At 29.8% G+C, this 22,687-nt stretch overlaps 8 protein-coding genes and 1 pseudogene across 8 annotated transcripts; all 9 read right to left on the reverse strand.

Moving 5' to 3' along the window:
- Positions 1–1,138: 1,138 nt before the first annotated feature.
- On the reverse strand, positions 1,139–2,857 carry LOC122720582 (odorant receptor 22c-like). The gene is made up of 5 exons (XM_043947371.1): positions 2,040–2,857; positions 1,718–1,817; positions 1,525–1,635; positions 1,308–1,463; positions 1,139–1,237 (listed from the first exon to the last, which is right to left on the reverse strand). Exons 1-5 carry the CDS (start codon positions 2,855–2,857, stop codon positions 1,184–1,186), a joined length of 1,239 nt encoding a protein of 412 aa, XP_043803306.1. The 3' UTR covers positions 1,139–1,183.
- A 568-nt stretch (positions 2,858–3,425) lies between these two features.
- LOC122720588 (odorant receptor 85c-like) lies at positions 3,426–5,099 on the reverse strand. The gene is made up of 5 exons (XM_043947378.1): positions 4,306–5,099; positions 3,958–4,057; positions 3,763–3,873; positions 3,542–3,697; positions 3,426–3,476 (listed from the first exon to the last, which is right to left on the reverse strand). The coding sequence occupies exons 1-5, from the start codon at positions 5,097–5,099 to the stop codon at positions 3,426–3,428; spliced, it is 1,212 nt and encodes a 403-aa protein (XP_043803313.1).
- Positions 5,100–5,895: 796 nt separating this feature from the next.
- Positions 5,896–7,598, reverse strand: LOC122720585 (odorant receptor 22c-like). Its single transcript, XM_043947375.1, has 5 exons — positions 6,775–7,598; positions 6,521–6,620; positions 6,243–6,353; positions 6,028–6,183; positions 5,896–5,946 (listed from the first exon to the last, which is right to left on the reverse strand). The coding sequence occupies exons 1-5, from the start codon at positions 7,596–7,598 to the stop codon at positions 5,896–5,898; spliced, it is 1,242 nt and encodes a 413-aa protein (XP_043803310.1).
- Positions 7,599–8,359: 761 nt separating this feature from the next.
- On the reverse strand, positions 8,360–9,903 carry LOC122720584 (odorant receptor 67c-like). Its single transcript, XM_043947374.1, has 5 exons — positions 9,089–9,903; positions 8,912–9,011; positions 8,732–8,842; positions 8,500–8,655; positions 8,360–8,413 (listed from the first exon to the last, which is right to left on the reverse strand). The coding sequence occupies exons 1-5, from the start codon at positions 9,901–9,903 to the stop codon at positions 8,360–8,362; spliced, it is 1,236 nt and encodes a 411-aa protein (XP_043803309.1).
- Positions 9,904–10,689: 786 nt separating this feature from the next.
- LOC122720583 lies at positions 10,690–12,350 on the reverse strand. Its single transcript, XM_043947373.1, has 5 exons — positions 11,536–12,350; positions 11,287–11,386; positions 11,109–11,219; positions 10,832–10,987; positions 10,690–10,750 (listed from the first exon to the last, which is right to left on the reverse strand). The coding sequence occupies exons 1-5, from the start codon at positions 12,348–12,350 to the stop codon at positions 10,697–10,699; spliced, it is 1,236 nt and encodes a 411-aa protein (XP_043803308.1). The 3' UTR covers positions 10,690–10,696.
- Positions 12,351–12,931: 581 nt separating this feature from the next.
- On the reverse strand, positions 12,932–14,326 carry LOC122720589 (odorant receptor 4-like). Its single transcript, XM_043947379.1, has 5 exons — positions 13,716–14,326; positions 13,488–13,587; positions 13,319–13,429; positions 13,090–13,245; positions 12,932–12,982 (listed from the first exon to the last, which is right to left on the reverse strand). The coding sequence occupies exons 1-5, from the start codon at positions 14,324–14,326 to the stop codon at positions 12,932–12,934; spliced, it is 1,029 nt and encodes a 342-aa protein (XP_043803314.1).
- A 2,701-nt stretch (positions 14,327–17,027) lies between these two features.
- On the reverse strand, positions 17,028–17,677 carry LOC122720611 (annotated as a pseudogene).
- A 560-nt stretch (positions 17,678–18,237) lies between these two features.
- LOC122720539 (odorant receptor 4-like) lies at positions 18,238–19,585 on the reverse strand. Its single transcript, XM_043947313.1, has 5 exons — positions 18,975–19,585; positions 18,764–18,863; positions 18,595–18,705; positions 18,364–18,519; positions 18,238–18,288 (listed from the first exon to the last, which is right to left on the reverse strand). Exons 1-5 carry the CDS (start codon positions 19,583–19,585, stop codon positions 18,238–18,240), a joined length of 1,029 nt encoding a protein of 342 aa, XP_043803248.1.
- Positions 19,586–20,602: 1,017 nt separating this feature from the next.
- Positions 20,603–22,103, reverse strand: LOC122720571 (odorant receptor 4-like). The gene is made up of 5 exons (XM_043947350.1): positions 21,325–22,103; positions 21,147–21,246; positions 20,951–21,061; positions 20,729–20,884; positions 20,603–20,653 (listed from the first exon to the last, which is right to left on the reverse strand). The coding sequence occupies exons 1-5, from the start codon at positions 22,101–22,103 to the stop codon at positions 20,603–20,605; spliced, it is 1,197 nt and encodes a 398-aa protein (XP_043803285.1).
- Positions 22,104–22,687: the final 584 nt, after the last annotated feature.

Raw genomic sequence — 22,687 nt, forward strand, 5'->3', positions numbered from 1 at the left:
TTTTATTTACTTTCTGTTAATTCTTTCTGCTCATTCAAATACGTAAATAAAATTTTTTAAAAATTTTCTGTAATTTCTGGAAATATTTATTTATTTTCTTAATAAAATAATAAAATAATAAAATATTATTATTTTCTTTTACACGAAATAAAGTAAATTTTAGCAAAATTGAGACTGCATGTTAATAATATAAATATCTATACACATAGCATCTAGTTTATTTTTAATATTTTTTATTTTTAACATTAACATTATAAAATACGATTTTTTAGGTCCTTTTAAATGATATAAAAAATTATTCAAACAGTTAACAGTTACTTATTTGAAACATACATCAAAGCAGTGATCACAAAATGAATGGATAATATAATTTTATTGGTTGGATTGTAATGAATATCAACGATGAATTCCGATTGAATGGATATGAAAGGAAATGTTAAAGGAATGAAGGTGAGATTATGTATTATAATTATGATCGATGTAGTAGTGTAATAAAAGCCATTGTATATGAATGTAGACAATCAGTTTTTGTTCAAAATTCGTGATCATTATCATAATCTATCTTTCGTGTGGTGTTCTTCCAATTCCACATTGATTCTTTCTACATTCATGAATGTTGGCTTTATAAATAATTAGATGATATTATTTCACGCAGATAATCAAAGAATTATTGATAAAGATTTGCATGTAAAAATTCTAGTTAATTTTTGTTTGATAATTTGTGCGATAGATGATTCTTAACATAATTTATGAAATGAATTTATATTAAATTTTATATAATACTTACATTATTAAAAACATTGAAAAATAGTTTTATCATTTTAAATTATAAATTTCATTGATAAACTTAATTTTAAAAATCATAGCTTAAGAAAAAAAAAAAATTAAAGTTTCTCGGGAATTGATATAATATACATGAACAATATATTAATATTATAGTAAAAAGTAATTATAACAACTTAATAATAACAAATTGTGCATAATATTTTAAATAGTATGCAAAATTCATATATTAAAAAATATTGTCAATAATTAGATTAAATAAAAATTTTTATTTTTTCATTTAATCTATGATACAATATATTTTTATAAAAGAAACATATATCCGTATATCTATACTTTTTCTATTATTCGATATGAAAATTGCAACTTTTATCATCGAACAGTTCGTCATATTAAATCCTTAAATTGTTAATGTTCGTAATACATTCAAAAATGCGACTGCTGTCTTAACAATCTATATATATAAAAAACGAATATTTCAGTGAAAAAAATATAAAAAAAGATTCAAATATTTTCGTACTTACATCGCTAAAAGTGGTCAAACACAACTCAACCATATTTCCAGCAGTCAATTTAATCGATGAATTAGACATTGCAATTATCAAAACGAAACAGAGCTTTTTGTTTCCTTCTAATCGATACCAATCGACCATATATGAAATTTCTCCAATTTTCTTGCACTGGAAAAAGTATAGTATCAAGAAAAAAAGATAAATTTATAAATTATTAATAATATCTAACCTGTTCGGCTACTAATTCGCCTATGTAACAAAATATGAAAATGTTAAACGTAAGAGATATTAGCAGTATGAAAAATGTTACTGCACTGGTTAAATGACTCGAACTCCATTCCTAAAATATGAATGAATTACATCTTAAAGTTTTGTATATTTATTTAAATCATTTAATTTAATAATAATTTTAATAATTGTACCATAATAACATAATATCCAAGGAGACATATGTTTAACATGCAGCCTAAAAACTCCACGAATGACACTTGTTGAAGTGCTTTCTCTGTAAGCGCTAAAAATCTAGAATATAATTTAGTACTTTGTAGCGATAAAACTCAATTCGATTACAACTTAACTAGTAAATTTTTAAAATCCAATATTCTAATTTTTTAATTTTAGTAAAAAATAAAATTCGAATTTCAAATTTAACTATTTAAAATTTGAATTTTGATGCGTAAAATAATTAGATTTCAAAATAAAATTTTATTTTTTAATATTTCTAATCACAGAATTCGTACACACTTCAATATTCGAACATGTTGATTCACGATGTTTGCGATTCTGCTGTCCACATTATTATACATATCTGATCGACCGTTTATCAAATGTTTCAGCCAGCTCGACAACACCTGCATCTGGCCGCAAGCGTGCACCGCGAATATAGCAGCCAAGCTACAGGCTGCAGTCGTTATGGTATGCATCAAAGCACCGGCGACTAATTGAATAGAAAATACAATCTCATTTATGAAACTGTAGCGAGTATCGATGATAAATCTCGAGAAGGGAAACACCAAGGGAATGAAGGTAATATTGTCATCCTCCGCAGGAATTTTCCCAACGCTAATTGGCACGGCAATATAGTAAAAGGCGAAACCACTATACATGAAAAACGTGCAAATAACGACCAGCCTTCTTCCAAAATTTGCATTCGTTATCATGATTTCTCTGTCTTTGAAATATGTGATATTCTTCCAATCCCATTCAATACGTTTGACGCATTCGCGAATATTATCCTCGTGTAGGATTAACAAATGATATTTTAGAAACGCCATCACGCAAAAGCTCAATGGACCGAGTAGTTTTATTCTATTGTAGATATCTTTCACTTCGAGGATCACATACAAACTGCATGGTATCGAGAGGAAACTTATTAAACTGTAGCAGATTACATTTATTAATCGATAAAAATATTTTCCTGTCGTTGAAATAGTGAAGGAATTTGGCCAGAGACCGATCGGTTTTAAAATCCAGCGACTCCATTGAATGCTCAGGTTTAAGTTTCTCTTATAGTCGTGATCTGTTTTGATGCACGATATGCTGTTGATTTTTGATTTTTCCATCGTTAGAGTTTGAACGTCTCTTTCAAACTAACCAGCTTTGATCTGAGATTCTGAGAAAAAGAATGCGGCGCTTGCGCCGATTTTTCGATTCAATAAAGGGGAACAAAAGTTTGCTTTCCGATAGTTTCGATTGAAATTTTTCCCCGCTTGAACTTTTTCTCATCTATGTATTATGAATTCGAGACGTGGAGAATGACGGTGAAACCATCGATTGATTGTCTTGTGAAATAATGTTACTGATAGTGATTCGAAAATTTATCATTATTTATCATAAATATTTGCATAATATTTTATCATTTTTGTGAAATGTATGTAATATATTATATTTCTTTCTTATTACTTAAAAAAAATAATATTATAAAAAAAAATTAGTAAGTACCGATATAAATTGCATTTTTTTATTTATTTTTATAATATAACAAAATTTATTTCCTAGATTTTAACATAACAAATAAGATATACCAAAGCTATAGTTTTTAATGAAAAAAACATTAATTTTTGGAATAGTAAATATAATAAAGTTTATAAATATAGTTTACATTATGTTATATTGCATTTCAAAAAATGCTTAAGTTAATGTTCGCAATACATTTAAGAAAGCAAACGATGTTTTAATTACCTATTATAAAATATTTTTGTCAGTTATATGCAAACACACAGAGATTATAATAATTTAATACTTACATCAGAGAAAGTACTCATTGATAATTCGATTAAATTTCCAGCTGTTAATTTCATAGATGAATTGGACATTGCAATTATCAATACGCAGCATAGCTTTTTCTTTCCGGATAATCGGTACCATTCAATCATGTACGTTACTTCTCCTATTTTCCTAGACTATTACAAATTATGTCACAATAGTTGTATATAAGATTGGTATAATCATTTCAAAAGACTTCTACCTGATCTGCCAAAAGTTCCCCTATGTAACAAAATATAAAAATATTGAATATAATCGTTATAAGTATCATAATATATGTTGCGACTTCTGTTAGATGATTCGATTCCCACTCCTGTAATTGCAAGATTGTATTATATTATGTTAAAAAAAAATAACTATTAAAAATTATGTTTTTAAATATGTTTTAATTTTGTACCATGATGGCACAATATCCAAGAAGACAAACATTTACTGTACATTCTAAAAATTCCATGTAAGATACTTGTTGAAGAATTTTTTCAATAAGTGATAAAAATCTGTAAACATTACAACAAACATTACACAGTTTTTAATAATTGTTCTAAGTCAAAAAGTTATTAAAATTAAAAATTTTAAGAATTTGAAAATTTAATATTCGAAAGTTTTCATTATAAATAATATAATAATAAATTATAAATAATTTCTATTTATTCATTCTATTAATCTTATATAAATTTTATTAAAAAATGTTTATTTTGTATTAAATAAATGTGATAATATATCGTGATAAATAAATTTTACATACTTCAATATTCGAACATGTTGACTCACGATCTTGGCGATTCGCTGATCGATGTTATAACACATGTCTAATCGACCTTCTATCAAATGTTCCAGCCAGATCATCATCACCTGTATCTGGCCACAAACGTGAACTGTAAATATGGCAGCCAAACTGCAAGCTGATGATGTCACACCATGCACCAAGAAACCACACATAAATTGAAAGAAAAATACAATTTCGTTTACTGGACTGTATCGAACATCAGCAATATACTTCGGGAAAGGAAACATCGTGGGTATGAAAGTAATATTAGCATCTTGTGCCGGAATTTTTCCAATCTTCATCGGTATAGCTATATAAAAAAAGACAAAACCACTGTACGTGACAGTGGTGGTAACAATGATCAATCTCTTTCCAAAATTTGCGTTCATTAGCATAATTTCTCTATCTTGTGAATAAGATATATTTTTCCAATCCCATTCCATACGTTTGACACACTCGCGAACATCATCTTTGTGAATGTTTATCAAATGATACTTTGTGATCGATAACATGCAGAAACTCATTAGACTAACGAATTTTAATCCGTCGTATATGTTTTTCACTTCGAAAGCTATGTACATCCATCCAAGTACAATGATAAACATTAACAAACAATAACAAATGGTATTATATAACAGTCGAAGATATTTGTGTATTGTTGAAACTTTATCGAAAGTAGGCCACAAGCCGATCATTTTTGAAATACGACGGCTATATTTAATGCTAAAATTTACGTTACTTTTGTAATCTTGATCAATTTTTACAGAGGACATAATCGTTTCTTCGTTCGAGCTCAAAAGCTCTCTTCGTACTGAGAGTTTGTAGATTGATAATTATTCTAAGACATGGATGCGCTTGCGCCATTTTTTCCAATTTTTATCGCAAGGGTAAGATTAAAAGTTATTCTCCCTCGATAGAGTAAACTCTTCCCCATTTGGCACTTCTCTTATTATGCATTACAGGCAGGAAGAGTTTAAACATCGATAAATTGATTTTTTTTTAATATTACTAGAACAGAACTACTGTTGATACATGGAAAAAGTGAGTTTATTTTCTTTTTTTTTTTTTTTTNTTTTTTTTTTTTTTTTGCGAACTTTTTCTTTATTATTAATCGTTTTTTTTTTTAAGAAAATTTTTTCAATGTTTTGTGAATTTTGTATGATATTTAATTTATTTACTTTTTGTGCGTAATTTTTAAGTTCGAGTGCTTAGATAATAGTTTTTAAAGTTTTCTATAATTTTTGGAAATATTCTCTATTTTATTATTCTTTACACGAAACGAAATAATAAGTAAGTTTTAGCAAATTCGAGATTAAAAGAATATAACATAAATATATAGCATAACAATTAATTTATCTGCAAAATCTTTTTATTGTTAAAATCATTATAAAACATGATTTTTTACATCTCTTTAAATTATAGAAAAAATTTTCAACATTCAAGACAATTAACAATCATTCATTGAAACAACATGTATAAAAAACACATATAAAACGAGTATATAACAGTAAAGATTTTTTTAAACACACACATCAACGAATATAAAAAAACATCTATACTTAGAAATTTTCAAGTTGTTTTTTGAAGTACGTTTAAATAAGTAACTGCTGTCTTAACCACCTATTTATTAAAATCAAAGATAGAAATCAATCTAAAAAAGAGACAGAGAGAAAAAAATTACGAAAATAAGTTAATACTCACATCGGTAAACGTGCTGATAGATAAATTCACGATATTTCCAGCTGTCAATTTTATCGAGGAATTAGACATTGCGATGATTAAAATGCAAAAAAGCTTTTTGTTTCCCATCAATCGGTACCATTCAATCATGTACGATATTTCACCAATTTTCCTACACTATCATAATATCATATCATTATCAAAACATTTTAGAAAAATTTTACAAAAAAACTTACCTCTTCAGCAACGATCTCGCCTATATAACAAAATATAAAAATATTGAACGTAAGTGATATAAGTAAAATTACGTAAGTTATTACGCTCGTGACATCATTTGATTTCGATTCCTATAATTGAATTAAATTTATATAAACGAAAATTGATACGTTTCAGAATTGTAGATCATTAAAATCAGATGATCCTTAATTTTATATCGCGATTAATAACAAAATTCAGCAATTCTTTTAAGAATAATGACTTTTAAATTGAAAATCTAAATTGTGGAAAATCATACCATAATAACATAATATCCAACGAGACATATATCTAGCGTACAACCCAAAAATTCGGTGAAAGAAATTTGCTGTAAAGTTTTTTCGGTAAGTGCCAAAAATCTGAAATAATCGATCATCTTTTTTAACTTATTTCTTTTCTTAACTCATTGCATTAGAAAACAAACAATTCGAAGCAATGTTAAAAATATTCGCATTAAAAATCGCATTATAAAACGATAATAATTAATAATAAATTAATAATAAATTGATTTACTTTAGGACTCGAACATGTTGGCATATGACGTCCGCGATTCTACCATCCAAGCGCTCGTCCATGTCCAATCGGCCGTCTATCAAATGTTGCAACCAGTTCATCAACACCTGCATCTGGCCACAAGCGTGAACCGCAAATGTAGCCACTAAACTGCAAGCAGCCGATGTGATTCCATGCATAAGAGCACCGGCCATCAATTGGATGGAAAATACAATTTCGTTGGTCGGACTGTAACGAGTATCGACGATGAATCTCGAGAAAGGGAACACCAAAGGGATGAAGGTGAGATTATCTGTTTTGACTCTGCCAACGCTGATCGGTATAGCGATGTAATAAAAGACAAATCCACTGTACATGAAAAAGGTGCAAATGACCACCAGTTTTCGTCCAAAATTCGCGTACATTATCATGATCTCTTTATCTTTCGCGTACGTGATGTTCCTCCAATCCCACTTGATCCTTTCCACGCATTCGCGAATATCGGTTTTGTGGAAAATTAGATAATAATATTTTACGAATGCCATCATGCAGAAGATCAAAGGACCGAATTGTTTCAGTTTGCCGTAAAAATCTTCAATTTCAAGGAACAGATATAGCGTGCAAGGGATGAAGAGGAAACTGATTAAACAGTAACAGACGATATTTATAAGCCAATACAGATAATCTTTCGATCGTGATGTATAATATGAATTCGGCCAAAGACCCATTGGTTTTAACAACCAACGATTATATTGAATGCTCAGATTCACGTTCTTCTGATATTCATAGTCTGTCAAGTAGAATTTCTGATTGGCCGTCTTTGCCTTGTCTTTTGATTTTTGCATCTTTGATACTCGATGGCTTGTCTAATACTAAAAGGGATGGTAATAATAGTTCAAAAGAAAAATAACATTGCGCTTGCGCTTAATTTCTGATTTCCGTCGGAAGGGAGAGTAAAAGTAGTTTAGTTTCAACCCTTCCACGAAGTTCAGATTTTTACATTATGCATTATAAGAATAGAAGGAGTGATGATAGTAGAACATCGATAAATTGATTGTTTAGAATATCAGCGAATGTCAGTTGTATGATTTTAAGGAATCAATTTATGGATGATTATTTTTTCATTTTTTTCATGGTGCACTCTTTCGTTTGTTTGTTTTTTATTAATAGTAAGTAATAATATATAAATATAATCATTCTTATTTGATACTTACATTATTGAGTATTGACAAGTACTTTCATATTTTAGATTATAAATTCCATTGATGAATTAAATTACGATGATCAAAATATAATAAAACTTCTCTCAATTTCTGCAATTTATATATAAAATATCTCATATTTTTCTATGTTAGAAAAACTGTAATAAATAATAAGTAACAAGTTCTATTTAAATAAAAAAAAAATCACAAAATTCATAGGTTGGAAAGTATTGTCAGTAATTAAATTAAATAAAAATTTCTTCTTTTTCATTTAATCTTTGATTGTACAGAATATTTTTATAAAAAGTATATATACGATATATCCGCATTATACTTTTTCTATTACTTATTATGAAAATTGCTATTGTAATTATCATCGAAGTTTATTGTATTAAAAGAAATCTTTAACTTGTCAATGTTCGTAGCATGTTCAAGTATGCAAATGAAGTCTTGATAATCTATAATATTCAATAAAATATTATATATTTATTATATATATATTCATTTACAGAATGAATAATTGTCTTAAATTTGAGACACTTACAGCACCGAAACTGCTAATAGAAAGTTCGATAATGTTACCAGCAGTGATCTTTGTGGTTGAACGGGACATAGAAATTATCAAAGAGATAGCCAAACTTTTTTTCCAAGGCATTCTATACCAATCAATCATGTAAAACTTTTCGCCAACTTTCATAGTCTGATAAAATATTTTTTAAAAATTTTATTTTTTAATAAATTATTATCATCGAAATGTAATTTGGCAAAAAATATACCTGCTCTGCTAAAAGTTCACCGATATAACAAAATATGAAAATGTTAAATGTAACGGATGTAAGCAATATTATATATGTCACACCTCTAATAGGATGCTTAGAATCCCACTCCTAAAGAAAAAAAAATTGCAAATTAACATTTTGTTTTGTAAGTTTATACGTATCTTTGTAAAATTGTACCATCATCGAATAATACCCAAGGAAACATATATTTATAGTACAACCCACAACTTCTACCAATGATATCTCCCGAAGAAGATCTTCCATCAAAGTTATAAAACTGAAATATTATAAAAGACACACTTGATTTCAATTTCTATGTCTTAATATCAAATAAAATTTAAGTCTTCACATTACTTGATTATTCGAACGTGTTGTTCCACGATATTAGCCAATCTCTGATTCAGATTCTCGTCGTTGTTTTCCCTTCCATCCACCAGTTTTTCCAACCAAGACATCAAAATCTGCAATTGTCCGCAGGCGTGCATCGCAAGAAGGGCAGCCAATCCGCAAGCGGCAACCGTGATATTATGCGCGACAAACCCAGACAATAACTGTATTGTATACAGAAGTTCGTTGGCAGGAGTGCGACGAGCATCTAGGAGAGCCTTAGGAAAAGGGTAAACCAGTCTTCTATACGTTAGATTACCACCCTCTTCCACGATCTTCGCTCGAGTGAACGGCAAAGCAATATAATAGAAAACTACCCCTCCGTACATAAAAGCGCCACAAATTACGATCAATCGACGACTAAAACTCGCGTTTTCCAACATAATCTTACGATCTTCTTGATACTTTACATTTTTCCAATCGTCTTCAATGCATTCTATGCATTTACGTATATCGTTTTCACGAATGATGAACACGCAGATTTTCATCACTGCCATCAGAAAGAAACTGAGCGCGCTACCGAGTTTCATTTGATCGTAAAAATCTTTCATCTCGAGAAGAAAATACATAACACCGGGTATTAGGATGAACGCGAGTAAAATGTAATTGAAAAAGCATAAACAGACATGTTCAATAATTTCTAACCAAGAACGATCCAGCGATTTTGGCCAGGTTCCAATCGTTCTCAATGTCCACACATTTAATTGTACGTTGAAGCATAAATCATTCTTATAACTTGCGTTGTAGAATTTCTCCTCGACAATAAAATGTTCCATGTTCATCTTCGAACATCGAATGTTGGAAAGTTACTAACAGTCATCTCTATCGATGATTGGTTGTTTGAAAACGTTTAACTGAATCTAACTGCGCATGCGCAATTAGTTTTGCACAAAATGGAAAAGGCAAGTGATGTTTATATTTACTGGTTTAATTTAATAGAATTATCTACGTACTTTTCTCAGTTACCCTCAAGTAATATTATATTTTCAGTTGTGATCATCGCAGTTGACAAGTTTCGCAATGCATTTTTCAAGAGAAGGAAAAAATCACAGAACGAGGGAGAAACATGTTATTACCATATTCTTGTGTGTACATCAGGGAAAATAAAGTTTGATTCTATAGAATAGGATTGAATATTGGGAAGAATATTTTTTTTTTGATGATGTGGTAAATTGTTTTTTTTTATAATTTTTATCTTTACTTTTGTATTGCCAATATTTACTAAATATACTACTACTAAATGTACTAAAATATAATTCTGATTTTTATTTTAAAAGAAAACATTTTTAAATGTAAGATAAATTTTGAATATTTTCTTAAGGATATATTTTGCTTTTATTATAAGATTTTATTCTTTTATATCTATATTGATTTTTTAGAAATATCGGCATGAAAAGTACTCAGTTATGGTATTGTTATGGTATTTGATTTAAAAGAAAATTTTTTTCTTTTTTTTAATCTATAATAAAATATTTTTATAAAAAATCAGATATGTGTGATATATTTTTTTATATATCTATATTTTTTCTATGTTCAGTGTGAAAATTTACCGCTGACAATATTTTAAAAAAATCATTAGGTTGTAAATGTTCGTAGCATATTCAAGTACGCGACTGAAGTCTTGATGACCTGCAGTATTTGATAAAAATTTATAACGGAAACTTATTTGTTATATGTTTACAGATTATCAGTCACTTATGGAGTACTTACATCACCAAAACTACTGATGGAAAGTTCGAAAATGTTGCCAGCGCTTATCTTGGTAGTCGAATGGGACATCGAAATCATCAATGGTATGGCAAGACTTTTCTTCCAAGGCATTCGATGCCAATCAATCATATAAGATTTCTCGCCCACCTTCACTGTCTGGTAAAGTATATAAATAACTTAATCCTTTTATAAAATTTTATACATTGAAACAACAAGTTTATATGATTACATAGAGCATGATGAATTTTCTAAAAAAAAAAAAAAAAAAAGTGAGTACCTGTTCTGCTAAGAGTTCACCGATATAACAAAATATAAAAATATTAAACGTGACGGATATAAGTAATATTATATACGTGACACCACTGACAGGTTGCTTCGAGTCCCATTCCTAGAGAAGAAATTGATCGAATTAAATAATGATAATAATTTGCAAACAATTCTTCGTAATATCATACCATCATTGAATAATACCCAAGGAAACATATATTCAAAGTACACCCCACGACTTCTATCAATGATATCTCGTGCAGGAGATCTTCCGTTAAAGCTATGAAACTAAAATGTTTCGATAAATACATTTCCTTCAAAAATTTCCTTTACATAATATCTTTATTTCGCATAATTCACATAAACAAATAAATATTATACATCTACTTATTCGTTCACAAAAATCATTAATAAGCAAAATTATAACCTTATCTTACTTGATTATCCGAACATGTTGTTTCACAATATTAGCCAATCTCTGATCCAAGTTCTCGTTATCGTTCTTTCTTCCATCCACTAATTTTTCCAGCCAAGACATCAAAATCTGCAATTGTCCACACGCGTGTATCGCAAGAAGAGCAGCCAAACCACAAGCGGCAACCGTGATATTATGCGCGACAAACCCAGACAATAACTGTATCATATAGCAAATTTCATTGATTGGGCTATGACGAGCGTCTAGAAGAGCCTTTGGAAAAGGGTAAACCAGCCGTCTATACGTTAAATTGCCACTCTCTTCCACGATCTTCGCTCGAGTGAGCGGCAAAGCGATATAATAAAAAACCACCCCTCCGTACATAAAAGTGCCACAGATTACGATCAATCGGCGACTGAAACTCGCATTTTCCAACATTATCTTACGATCCTCTTGATATTTCACGTTCTTCCAATCGTTCTCGATCAGTTCCACGCATTTACGTATATCGTCCTCGCGAATAATGAAGACGCAGTACTTCATCACCGCCATCAAGAAGAAACTGAGCGCGCTACCGAGTTTCAACTGGTTGTAAAAATCTTTGATCTCGAGGATGATATATATACCGCACGGGATCAGAATGAACGCGAGTAGTTCGTAGCAGAAAAGATTCAGACAGACGTGTTCCAGTGTTTCTAACCAGGAATGATCCGAAGATCTTGGCCAAGTGCCGATTGTTCTCAACGTCCAGACGTTCAGTCGTACGTTAAAACTTAAATCGTTCTTGTAATTGACGTTGGGAGGTTTTTCCTCGATCATCAACTTTTCCTCGTTCATGGTTGGATATCGAAAATCAGAGTGTCACTGGTAGTAATTCCATCGTCGACTAATGGTTCGAAAAGTTTCGTAAGATTGTGCGCTTGCGCTGTGAAATTAGAAACTCGGGTGGAAAGTGTTCCGTTTGTTGTTGTTTCGATTTTTCCATGAAAGAGTTTTCTCGATAATGTTTTCCGCTTGCGTATTTTTAGTCGTTGACGATAATCATAAGTTTAGAAATGGATTTTTCATAAGCGGAGGAAAGGATTATAGAACGAGAAACGAACATATGATTATCGTGTTCTTGTCGAGGGGATGTGAATAAAGTTTCAATTAGATCTTTCAGGCACGCTTCATGGATATTTTAATTCTACATAGATTTGAAACATTACTTTCTCTTTTCGTTATTGTATATACAATTTTTGAATAGTTATTATACGATATGCTTGGGTCAGATATTGCATGTGAAACATATTGTGCACAATTGAAGAAGATTCGTGATCGATCACTGACAGGAGTATTCTTTATTAAAAAAAAGTCAGACTATGTATAAAATCATTTCTCTATAATTTTTAAAAAACGTTCATGTAAATAATAATTGTTTAAATAATTTCACGTAGTATGTTTAAATATCCCATTGAAACTTTCATGATCTACGAAATTATATTTATAAAATATGTTAATTTTATAAGTTATTTTCATAGATTTAATTTCTCATATAAGTTATTTTTCATAGATTTAATTTCTCTGTCGTACTTACATCAGTAAAAGTAATTAAAGACATTTCCATCATTTTAGCTGCTTTGAGTTTCATTGGATGGTTAGACATAGCGATAATTAGTATCAAGCAACGCATATTTTTGATCGAAAGACGATACCAATTTATTGTACTTGATGCTTGGCTTACAATGTAGTTCTGTTAACAAAGTTATTTAGGTTAAATGTGAGAAAATTAAATACAGCTTGAAAAAAAGAAAACAATTTTGTACCTCATCGACAAGCAGTTGTCCAATGTAACAAAGTATAAAAATACAGAAGATGATAGATATTTGTATCGTGATATAGATTACAATTGCCATTGTATTAGTATTCTCCCATTCCTGAAATATATTTATTTAATATTCTTAAAAATTTGTAATATATTTAACGTATTCGTACCATTAAAATACAGTAACCCACGAGACAGATCATACACGTACTACCAATCATTTCGATTAAACATATATATTCTGTAATTGTTTCAATGTTCTTTAAAAATCTGTTAAAAAATAACATGAATTTAAAGTAGTATCAAAAATCCAAAAATCTTTCTTCTTCTTCTCTTATTCGTCCGTTTTATCTCAATTCTTATTTTAAATTTATCAATCTCATAAAATTTTTACTCACCTCTTTATTTTCATTTGATATTCAACAATATCCATGATCTTTTTTTGCAGCACCGCTTCAGACATATCTGATTTATCCACTAATTTCTTCATTTTATTCACCAGGATCCTTAGCATACTCCATGCATGAAGAACTAGCAGAGCAAAAATGCCACAGAAACCGCAAATAACCGCATAAATCGCTATTCCGGCTATAACTTGCAACACGAACAATATTTCGTGAATCGGCGATTGTTGCTCGTTCAAAATAAGAAAATAACTGGGACAAGGTAATGCTCTAATCGTAGTATTATTAGCAGTGACGATCGTTCCCTTCAGAAGGGGAAGGATCATCCGATAGCATAAACCGCCACTATACATAGTGAACGCAACGATCAAAACTATCCTTCTTCCAATCTTCGCTTTCGAGCGAAAAATCAATCGCTCCTCTTCCGTGGCTTTTATCCAATCATGTTTGATCGCGTATAATCCTTCTTGGATCTCTTTCCTCCGCCAGAGAATGATCGTGTATTTAAAGAACTGTATACTGCAGTTAATAATCGGCGGCATAAGCTTCAATCTCACTTTGTTGTTTTTCTCTTTCAGGAACACGTACATAAGAGTTGGGATCATTATCAGAAAGAAAAGGAAGTACGTGAATATATGTCTCAATCTTTGGACTACTTTTAAAAAGAAAGAGGTAGACGGTGAAATCGGCCAGGCACCGATCATTTCCATAATGGGTTTCACGAATCTCATGGCGTATTTCAAATCCTCCTCCACTTTTGCTATTCGAGATGTATTTTCCATGACTGAATGTTTGGATGTGACTAGTCACGCATGTATAGCAAAACTGGAATTCGGTTTGGTATGGAATGTTGCGCTTGCGTATATGGATTCAGCATTGAATTCATGTCATTAAAATCAATTTTATCGAAGAATAAAAAATTGATTGAAATTACCCGTTTCAATTTTCCACGAATGATGCAAATTATTCCATAGGATAGAAGTATTACTACGAATGGAATTTTTTGATTGAAGTACGATTCTTGTCTTTGATAGTTATCTTTAGAAATAAGATATTGTGAAAATATTTGAAAAAATGAAAAACTTTTTTATATATTAATGTAATATAATTTATAAAAAATTTCACGAGATTCAAAGAAAATCGAGATATATATTTAAAAAAACTGACAATATCATATTTGCAGCGGTTTGTAGTTTCCAATAAATGCTGTTTGTAAAGTTTGTACAGATTACGAACAGTTATTATCTAGATGGTAAGTAAAGGGGAACAAGTTGCATTTTCTCAAATACACCACGAGATTCTACGTTGCGTTTCAATTATTAAAATTCTACGTAAAGTGTAGAAAGTAAGGGGGTAGCGATTTTTGAAATTGTCTCTTTCGATTACAAAATGATTGTTACTCTGATCGAATGATCATCTTCTAAACTGAAAAGTATATTTTATTATGCATATTAGTATGATTCAAAAGTTTCGTAATAGTAATAGCAACGACATAGTAATCACTAATTTTAAATTCTGTGTTTGTTTTACAGGAAACCAATACAAATATGACATCCAATTGATATTGTTGTTTTGAATAAAATTTAAACATATGTGATATTTGTCATGAAAATGCACAAAACACATATATTTTATTAATAAGAAATTGATGACCAATGTAACACATTGTTTTATTCATGAAAGTAAGTGAGTACAGATGCTTTTAACAAAAGGTAAATTATCGCAGCATTTTGTCTTTTTATTTTTAAAACATTACTAATGGTATATTACAAATTATTCAAAAATGGAGAGAAAGAAATTCTATTTTCGAAAGAAGCTTTGTATATATCTTGATAGTAATATTTAATCACATATTCTATACCCGTCTCATCAATGATTATGAATAAAAAAACAAAATATATTAAAAAATATATAAATTTAATATATTAATATATTAAATTTTGTTTTTTTGTTAATGATAACATATGAATATAATAATAATTATTTGATATATTACTGAAAGCATTGATAAATAATTCTACCACATATTTTAGATCATAAATTTCATTAATAAATTAAATATTACAATGAAATAAAATATATTAACTTCTCGGCAATTGGTGCAATTTATATATGAAATATCTATATTTTTTATATTATTATAGAAATAAATAATAATAAAAAATTCTGTATTAATTTTTTAAATAGTAAATAAAATTTATAGATTGAAAAGTATTGTCAAGGACTAATAAATTAAATAAAAATTTTTTCTTTTTCATTTAATCTTTGATACAGCATATTTTTATAAAAAATATTCATATATTTATACTTTTTCTATTATTCTATTATTTATTATAAAAATTGTAATTACATTATTATAATTTATTAATACTTAATTAAACTTAATAGTACTAAAAGAAAATTTTAAGTTGTCAATGTTCTTAATATATTCAATGAATTAAGTCTTGATGACTTATAATATTTAATAAAATATATATTCATTTACAAAACGAATTATAATTTTAGATGTGAAGCACTTACGATATCGAAGCTGTTGTTAATAATGTTGTTAATAATATTGCTAATAATGTCGTTAATAATATTGTTCGATGATGTTGTCAGAGATCATCATAGTCGAATGAGACATCGAAATTATCAATGATATGGCAAGACTTTTCTTCCAGTGCATTCGATATCAATTGAGAGATATAAAATTCTCATTCATCTTCATTATCTGGTAAAGTATTTAATTTAATTTTTTTTAAATTCTTATATTTTAAAAATAGAACAATATAACATGTATATATAACAATGATATAAGTTTATGATTATATACAGAGCAATGATAAATTTTTAAAAAAAAATAAGTACCTGTTCTGTTAAAATTTTGCCGATGTAAACTAAAATATAAAAATATTAAACGTGACAAATATAAGTAGTATTATACTTGACACTACTGACAGTTTACTTCAAGTAACTTCAAGTACTTCCCATTTCTAAAGAAAAAATTAATCGAATTAAACAATGATTACAATTTCCAAACAATTTTTCGTAATAACATACCATCATTGAATAATACCTAAGGAAACATATATTCAAAATGCACCCTACGACTTCTATCAGTGATCTTGTACAGAAAATTCTTCTATGAAATTCTGCTATGAAAATAAAATATTTCGATAAATATATTTCCTTCAAAAATCTTTATACAATATCTTTTTTTTATACTTTTCATAGGTAAATAAATATATATCTACTTATTCATTTACAAAAATTTCTCATTAAAAAATTATAATCTTATCTTATTTGATTATCCAAATATGTTTGTTATTCGAACACAACATCAGTCAAGTTCTCATTATCGTTCTTCCTTCAATTCACCAATTTCTCCAACCAAAACATTAAAATTTGTAACTGTCCACACGCGTGTATTGCAAAAAGCATAGCTAAGCTACAAGCAGGGACTGTGATATTACACAATAACTATATCATATAGTGAATTTCATTGATTGTATGACAAGCGTATATAGGAGAATCTTCGGAAAAGGGTAAACCAGCTGCTTATAGGTTAAATTACTACCCTCTTTCACGATCTTCGTATGAGTGAGCGATAAAATAATATAGTAGAAAATCCCTCCATACATGAAAGCAGATCACGATCAATCGTTAATTGAAACTCGCGCTTTTCAATATTATTTTACGATTCTCTTAATATTTCTTCACGTTCTTCATTGATTGTTTTCGATTAGTTCTATGCATTTATGTATATCTCGCAAATGATGAAGACGTAAGACTTAATCATCATGATGAACTGAACAAAAAAATTCAGACAGATGTATTCTAGCACTTCTAACCAAGAATGATCCGGAAATTTTGTGCAAATACTGACTTCAATATCCATTCAATCGTATGTTTAAGTCATTTTTATAATTGGCGTTGTGAGGTTTTTTTTCAAACATCAACTTTCCCGCGTTCATGATCGGATCGAGAATTAGAATATTGATGACAATTCCATCATCGATTGATCGAATCGTTGATGGATCGAAAAGTTTCGTTGGATCATGCGCTTGCGCAGTTAGGTTAGAAACTAGGAATGGAAAGTGTTCTATTTGTTTTCCCCTTGTGTATTTTTATTGACGATAATTATAAGTTTAGAAATTGATTTTTCAAAAGCGAAGAAAAAGATCATAAAACGAGGTACAAACATATGATTACTGTATTCTTTTCGAAAAGATATGAATAAAGTTATAATTCGATCTTTGAGACACGCTTCATGGATATTTAAATTTTGGATAGATTTGAAACATTACTTTTTCTTTTCGATGCTGCATACATAATTTTCAAATATATATTATATGCCTGAGGATGTTTGGATCAGATATGATAAAATAAATTGTAAAATAAATTATACATAAGTAAAGAAGACACATGATCGGACATTGCCGAGTCCTTATCTTATTAAAAAAACCAGAATATGTGATATAAAATTGTTTCTACATAATTTTTAATGGGAAACTTGCACGTAAGTAATAATGTTTTAAATGACTTCACGTAATATGTTCAAATATCCCATTGACATTTTCATAACCTATGAAGTCATTTAAAAAATATATTAATTTCATAAATTTAATTTTTCAATGAGATTTAATTTTTTGGTACCTACATCGGTGAAAGTAATTAAAGACATTTCCATCATTTTGGCAGCTTTGAGTTTCATTGGATAATTAGACATAGCGATAATTAGTATCAAGCAACGCATATTTTTGATCGAAAGACGATACCAATTTATTGTACTTGATGCTTGGCTTACAATGTAGTTCTATTAACAAAGTTATTTAGGATAAAAGTGAAAAAATCAAATGTGATTTTTGATTGAAAAAAAATAATATCGTACCTCGTCTACAAGCATTTGTCCAATGTAACAAAGTATAAAAACACAGAAAATGATAGATATTTGTAACGTGATATAGACCACGACAGCCATTGTATTAGTATTCTCTAATTCCTAAAATATATTTATTCTATATTCCTAAAAAAACGTAAAATATTTAACATGCTCATACCATTAGAATACAATAACCCACAAGACAGATCAGACACGTACCACCGATTATTTCGATTAAACATATATATTCTGTAACTGTTTCAATATTTTTTAAAAATCTGTTAAAAATTACATGCATTAAAATATATTTAAAAATCTTTCTTCTTCTCTAATTTATTTTAATTGAATTCTCATTCCAAATTTATCCATCTCACAAAATTTTTACTCACCTCTTTATTTTCATTTGATATTCAACAATATCCATGATCTTTCTTTGCAACACCACTTCAGACATATCTGATTTATCCACTAATTTCTTTATCTTATTCACTAGGATTCTCAGCATACTGCACGCATGAAGGACCAACAGTGCGGAAATACCACAGCTACCACTGATCACTGCGTAAATTGCCATTCCAGCCATAATTTGTAGCACAAACAATATTTCATAAATCGGTGATTGTTGTTCGTTTATAATAATGAAATAACTGGGACAAGGTAACGGTCTAATAGTAACATTGCCAGCAGTAATGACGGTTCCCTTCAGAAGGGGAAGGATCGTCCGATAGCATAAACCGCCGCCATACATAGTGAATGCAGCGATCAAGACAACCCTCCTTCCGATCTTCATTTTCGAGCGAAAAATCAATCGTTCTTCTTCCGTGGCTTGTATCCAATCATATCTAATCGCGTGTAATCCTTCTTGGATCTCTTTTCTTCGCCAAAGAATGATGGTATACTTGAAAAATTGCATGCTACAATTAATAATTGGCCCCATGAGCTTCAACCTCACCTTGCTGTTCTTCTCTTTCAGAAACACGTACATCAGAGTTGGAATCATTATCAGAAAAAAAAGGAAATATGTAAATATATGCCCCAATCTTTGGAGTACTTTTAAAAAGAAAGAGGTAGAAGATGAAATCGGCCATGCACCGATCGTTGCCAAAATCGGTTTCACGAATCTCGTGGCGTATTTCAAATTCTCCTCCGCCTTAGCTATTCCAACTATATTTTCCATGACTGAATGCTTCGATGTAACTGGTCACGCGCATATAGCAAAACTGGAATTCGGTTTGGTATGGAACATTGCGCTTGCGTATGTGGACTCAACATTGAATTCATATCATTGAAACCAATTTTATCGAAGAATAGAAAATTGGTTGAAATTACCCGTTTCAACTTTCCGCAAATGATGCAAGTTATTCCATGGACAGAAGATATTGCACGAGTGGAATTTTTTAAATTGAATATTTCTTATTTTTGATAATTAAAAAAAAAAGATATTGTGAAAATATTTGCATAAATTCTATAAGCGTCAATATATAATTGTTTATAGAAGATTTCATGAAATTGCAAAAAATTGAGATACATATTTAAAAATCTGACGATATCATATTTGCAGTGGTTTGAAGTTTTCAATAAACGTTGTTTGTAAAGTTTGTGCAATACGAACAGTTATTATCTAGATGGTAAGTAAAGGGGAACAAGTTACGTTCTAAAGTTGCGGTTTAATTATTAAAATTCTGCGTAAAACATAGAAAGTAACATGGTAACGTTTTTTTGAAATTGTCTGTTTCGAATGTAACGATTTTATAGTGAAATACAAAATGACTGTTACTTTGATCGAATGATTGTCTTCGTGAGTTAAAACAATTTATTACGCGTTTTATGGTTCAAAAGTTTTATCGTAATAGCAATTGCAAGAATCAATATCATAAAAATTGTGAAAAATTCTTTGAGTATATGCTATTTGTGGAAAAATTATATATAAATATTTTATGATAATATAATTCTGTAATTTTCTAGAAAAATCGTTTTAGGCACAAAAATATATGACTATTCTATAAAATATAACAATTCAGGTAACATTTTTTAACATGTTCAGATATCCCATCGTTGCCTTTATGATCTGAAAAATAAAATTAAAACCTAGCAGAATTAACTTAATGTAAAAAATGGAGAAATCTAATTTCTCGATACGTACGTCAGTGTAAGTAGATAAAGATATATCTACAACTTTTCCTGCTGTGAGTTTTATTGGATAAGATGACATAATAATCACTAATATTAAATTCCGTGCTTCTTTCGCAGGAAACCGGTACCAATTTATCGTGATGGACATTCTTCTTACATTATTGCCCTGAATGAAGTTTAAACATGTGACACTTGTCATGAAAGTATGTAAAATGTAACAAAGCACATATACTTCATCAATGAGAATTTGACCAACGTAACACATCGTAAAAGTGACACCGAATACAGATGCTTCTAACAAAAGATAGATTATCGCAGCTGTGGCATCGCTATCTTCCCATTCCTGAAACATTACCAGTAACGTGTTACGGATCATTTAAGAAAGAAGAGAAAGAAATTCTATCTTTAAAAGAAGCTTTCGTTCATACCCTGATAGCACAGTATCCAATCACGCATCCTATGCCTGTTTCATCAATGATCTCGAGCAGAAAAAGATACGTGGTAATGTGTTCAACATCATTTAAAAATCTAAAATCAACTTCCAGTTACACATAATCTCTTAAGCTATATTAAAATATCAATTTTTCTTTTTTCTTTTTGACTCACTGTTTGATCTTCGTCTGATAACGAACAATATCCGTGATTTTCATATGCACAGCACTCTCGTTAACATTCGACTGCTTCGTAAGCTCGTTTATCTTTTTCACTAAAATACACAGTAAACTGGTCGCATGCAAGCAAAGCATGGCGCACATACTGGTCGTACCGCACATAATTGTATAGCTAAGTAGTCCACCGATGACTTGCAATGTGAAAACTATCTCGTAATTCGGAGTAATTTGTTCATTAAAAAATATGTAATAACCGGGACACGGTAGCAATCTTATAGTCGTATTATCCGGCAAAAGTATTCTACCTTTCGAAAGAGGAATAAATGTTCGATAACCCAAACCTGCACTGTACATAATGATCGCTACCACTGACATCAGTCTGTGCCCGATACTCGCTTTGCTACGAAATATCAATCGCTCCTCTTCCGAGATGTTCATCCAATCTTTCTTCATCTCGTTTAACAAGAAACATAACTTGTTCGCCGATCGTAATACCAACGAGTATCTGCACAATTGCAGATAACCGTTTATCAACGGTATCAATATCTTCACTTTTTTCCTGCTGTCTTTCTCCTTCAAAAAAAAATGCAGAATGCCTGGTATCAATATAACTAATTGCACCGAATAACACATAAAAATTAAAATGTAATTCCGAGTTCTTGAAAACGAGGAAGATGTGGCGCGATTCGGCCATGCGCCTAACTTTCCCAGAAGCATATACGCGAACCATATGGTGTGTCTCATGCCATCTTCCGCGTTCCCTATTCGTGACATTTTTTTTAATGATCGGTCGAACGGATGATAGGTTGAACGTAACTCCACTGCGTATCGTAACTGGAAACGGCGATGATTTCCGAGACTTCATTGCGCTTGCGTGTTTAAAAATTTAAATATCCGCGAATTCAACGTCGAATTGTTACCGTGAAACGATTTTAATTTTTTTTACATGTGGGGATTGTGGAATAGGGTTTTGAATTTTTACAAAAGGATAAAAGAAAATTGGACGAAATTACCTGTTTGAACTTTCCTCAAAGAGCATGGGTTTTTCGATGAATAAACGATATTGTGTATCGGAAGAGTAGAATTTTTTTTTTCTTTTGATATACTGATATACTGTTGATATCTTTGATCGTTGAAGAAATGATACTTGTTATGATAATGTTCGAAGAAATCGAATTGTGTGTTATTTTCAGGGAGAATTGAACTGAAAAGTGTTTGAAAATCTGACGGCTTCGAGTTTGAAATGATTTGTAGTTTCTACCAGACGTTTTTCACTGTCCATAAAGTTTACACGGGTTACGAACAGTTATTACCGTGATAGTAAGTAAAGGGGAACTCTTGTATTTCAATTATTAAAA

The sequence above is a fragment of the Apis laboriosa genome, unplaced genomic scaffold (assembly GCF_014066325.1).
Source record: "Apis laboriosa isolate Shangri-la unplaced genomic scaffold, ASM1406632v1 scaffold12_cov154, whole genome shotgun sequence".
Lineage (NCBI taxonomy): Eukaryota > Metazoa > Arthropoda > Insecta > Hymenoptera > Apidae > Apis > Apis laboriosa.

What these genes read in the sequence shown, in the direction of transcription:
- LOC122720585 (XM_043947375.1), bottom strand. Translation starts at nt 7,598, where the DNA reads ATGCAAAAATCAAAAGACAAGGCAAAGACGGCCAATCAGAAATTCTAC. An exon ending in CAACATGTTCGAGTCCTAAA is followed by an intron (nt 6,621 to 6,774) that starts GTAAATCAATTT and finishes CGATTATTTCAG; the next exon opens with ATTTTTGGCACTTACCGAAA. An exon ending in GCGAGATCGTTGCTGAAGAG is followed by an intron (nt 6,184 to 6,242) that starts GTAAGTTTTTTT and finishes ATATTATGATAG; the next exon opens with TGTAGGAAAATTGGTGAAAT.
- LOC122720539 (XM_043947313.1), bottom strand. Translation starts at nt 19,585, where the DNA reads ATGATTCCAACTCTGATGTACGTGTTTCTGAAAGAGAAGAACAGCAAG. An exon ending in GACAAATGCTTGTAGACGAG is followed by an intron (nt 18,520 to 18,594) that starts GTACGATATTAT and finishes CTTTGTTAATAG; the next exon opens with AACTACATTGTAAGCCAAGC. An exon ending in CTTTAATTACTTTCACCGAT is followed by an intron (nt 18,289 to 18,363) that starts GTAGGTACCAAA and finishes ATGACTTCATAG; the next exon opens with GTTATGAAAATGTCAATGGG.
- LOC122720589 (XM_043947379.1), bottom strand. Translation starts at nt 14,326, where the DNA reads ATGATCCCAACTCTTATGTACGTGTTCCTGAAAGAGAAAAACAACAAA. An exon ending in TGGGTTACTGTATTTTAATG is followed by an intron (nt 13,430 to 13,487) that starts GTACGAATACGT and finishes AATATATTTCAG; the next exon opens with GAATGGGAGAATACTAATAC. An exon ending in GACAACTGCTTGTCGATGAG is followed by an intron (nt 13,246 to 13,318) that starts GTACAAAATTGT and finishes CTTTGTTAACAG; the next exon opens with AACTACATTGTAAGCCAAGC.
- LOC122720582 (XM_043947371.1), bottom strand. Translation starts at nt 2,857, where the DNA reads ATGGAAAAATCAAAAATCAACAGCATATCGTGCATCAAAACAGATCAC. An exon ending in TTGGATATTATGTTATTATG is followed by an intron (nt 1,636 to 1,717) that starts GTACAATTATTA and finishes TTCATATTTTAG; the next exon opens with GAATGGAGTTCGAGTCATTT. An exon ending in GCGAATTAGTAGCCGAACAG is followed by an intron (nt 1,464 to 1,524) that starts GTTAGATATTAT and finishes TACTTTTTCCAG; the next exon opens with TGCAAGAAAATTGGAGAAAT.
- LOC122720571 (XM_043947350.1), bottom strand. Translation starts at nt 22,103, where the DNA reads ATGTCACGAATAGGGAACGCGGAAGATGGCATGAGACACACCATATGG. An exon ending in TATCAGACGAAGATCAAACA is followed by an intron (nt 21,247 to 21,324) that starts GTGAGTCAAAAA and finishes AGTTGATTTTAG; the next exon opens with ATTTTTAAATGATGTTGAAC. An exon ending in CTTTATCTACTTACACTGAC is followed by an intron (nt 20,654 to 20,728) that starts GTACGTATCGAG and finishes TTTATTTTTCAG; the next exon opens with ATCATAAAGGCAACGATGGG.
- LOC122720588 (XM_043947378.1), bottom strand. Translation starts at nt 5,099, where the DNA reads ATGTCCTCTGTAAAAATTGATCAAGATTACAAAAGTAACGTAAATTTT. An exon ending in CAACATGTTCGAATATTGAA is followed by an intron (nt 4,058 to 4,305) that starts GTATGTAAAATT and finishes TAATGTTTACAG; the next exon opens with ATTTTTATCACTTATTGAAA. An exon ending in GGGAACTTTTGGCAGATCAG is followed by an intron (nt 3,698 to 3,762) that starts GTAGAAGTCTTT and finishes AATTTGTAATAG; the next exon opens with TCTAGGAAAATAGGAGAAGT.
- LOC122720583 (XM_043947373.1), bottom strand. Translation starts at nt 12,350, where the DNA reads ATGAACGAGGAAAAGTTGATGATCGAGGAAAAACCTCCCAACGTCAAT. An exon ending in CAACATGTTCGGATAATCAA is followed by an intron (nt 11,387 to 11,535) that starts GTAAGATAAGGT and finishes GAAACATTTTAG; the next exon opens with TTTCATAGCTTTAACGGAAG. An exon ending in GTGAACTCTTAGCAGAACAG is followed by an intron (nt 10,988 to 11,108) that starts GTACTCACTTTT and finishes ATACTTTACCAG; the next exon opens with ACAGTGAAGGTGGGCGAGAA.
- LOC122720584 (XM_043947374.1), bottom strand. Translation starts at nt 9,903, where the DNA reads ATGAACATGGAACATTTTATTGTCGAGGAGAAATTCTACAACGCAAGT. An exon ending in CAACACGTTCGAATAATCAA is followed by an intron (nt 9,012 to 9,088) that starts GTAATGTGAAGA and finishes ATAATATTTCAG; the next exon opens with TTTTATAACTTTGATGGAAG. An exon ending in GTGAACTTTTAGCAGAGCAG is followed by an intron (nt 8,656 to 8,731) that starts GTATATTTTTTG and finishes ATATTTTATCAG; the next exon opens with ACTATGAAAGTTGGCGAAAA.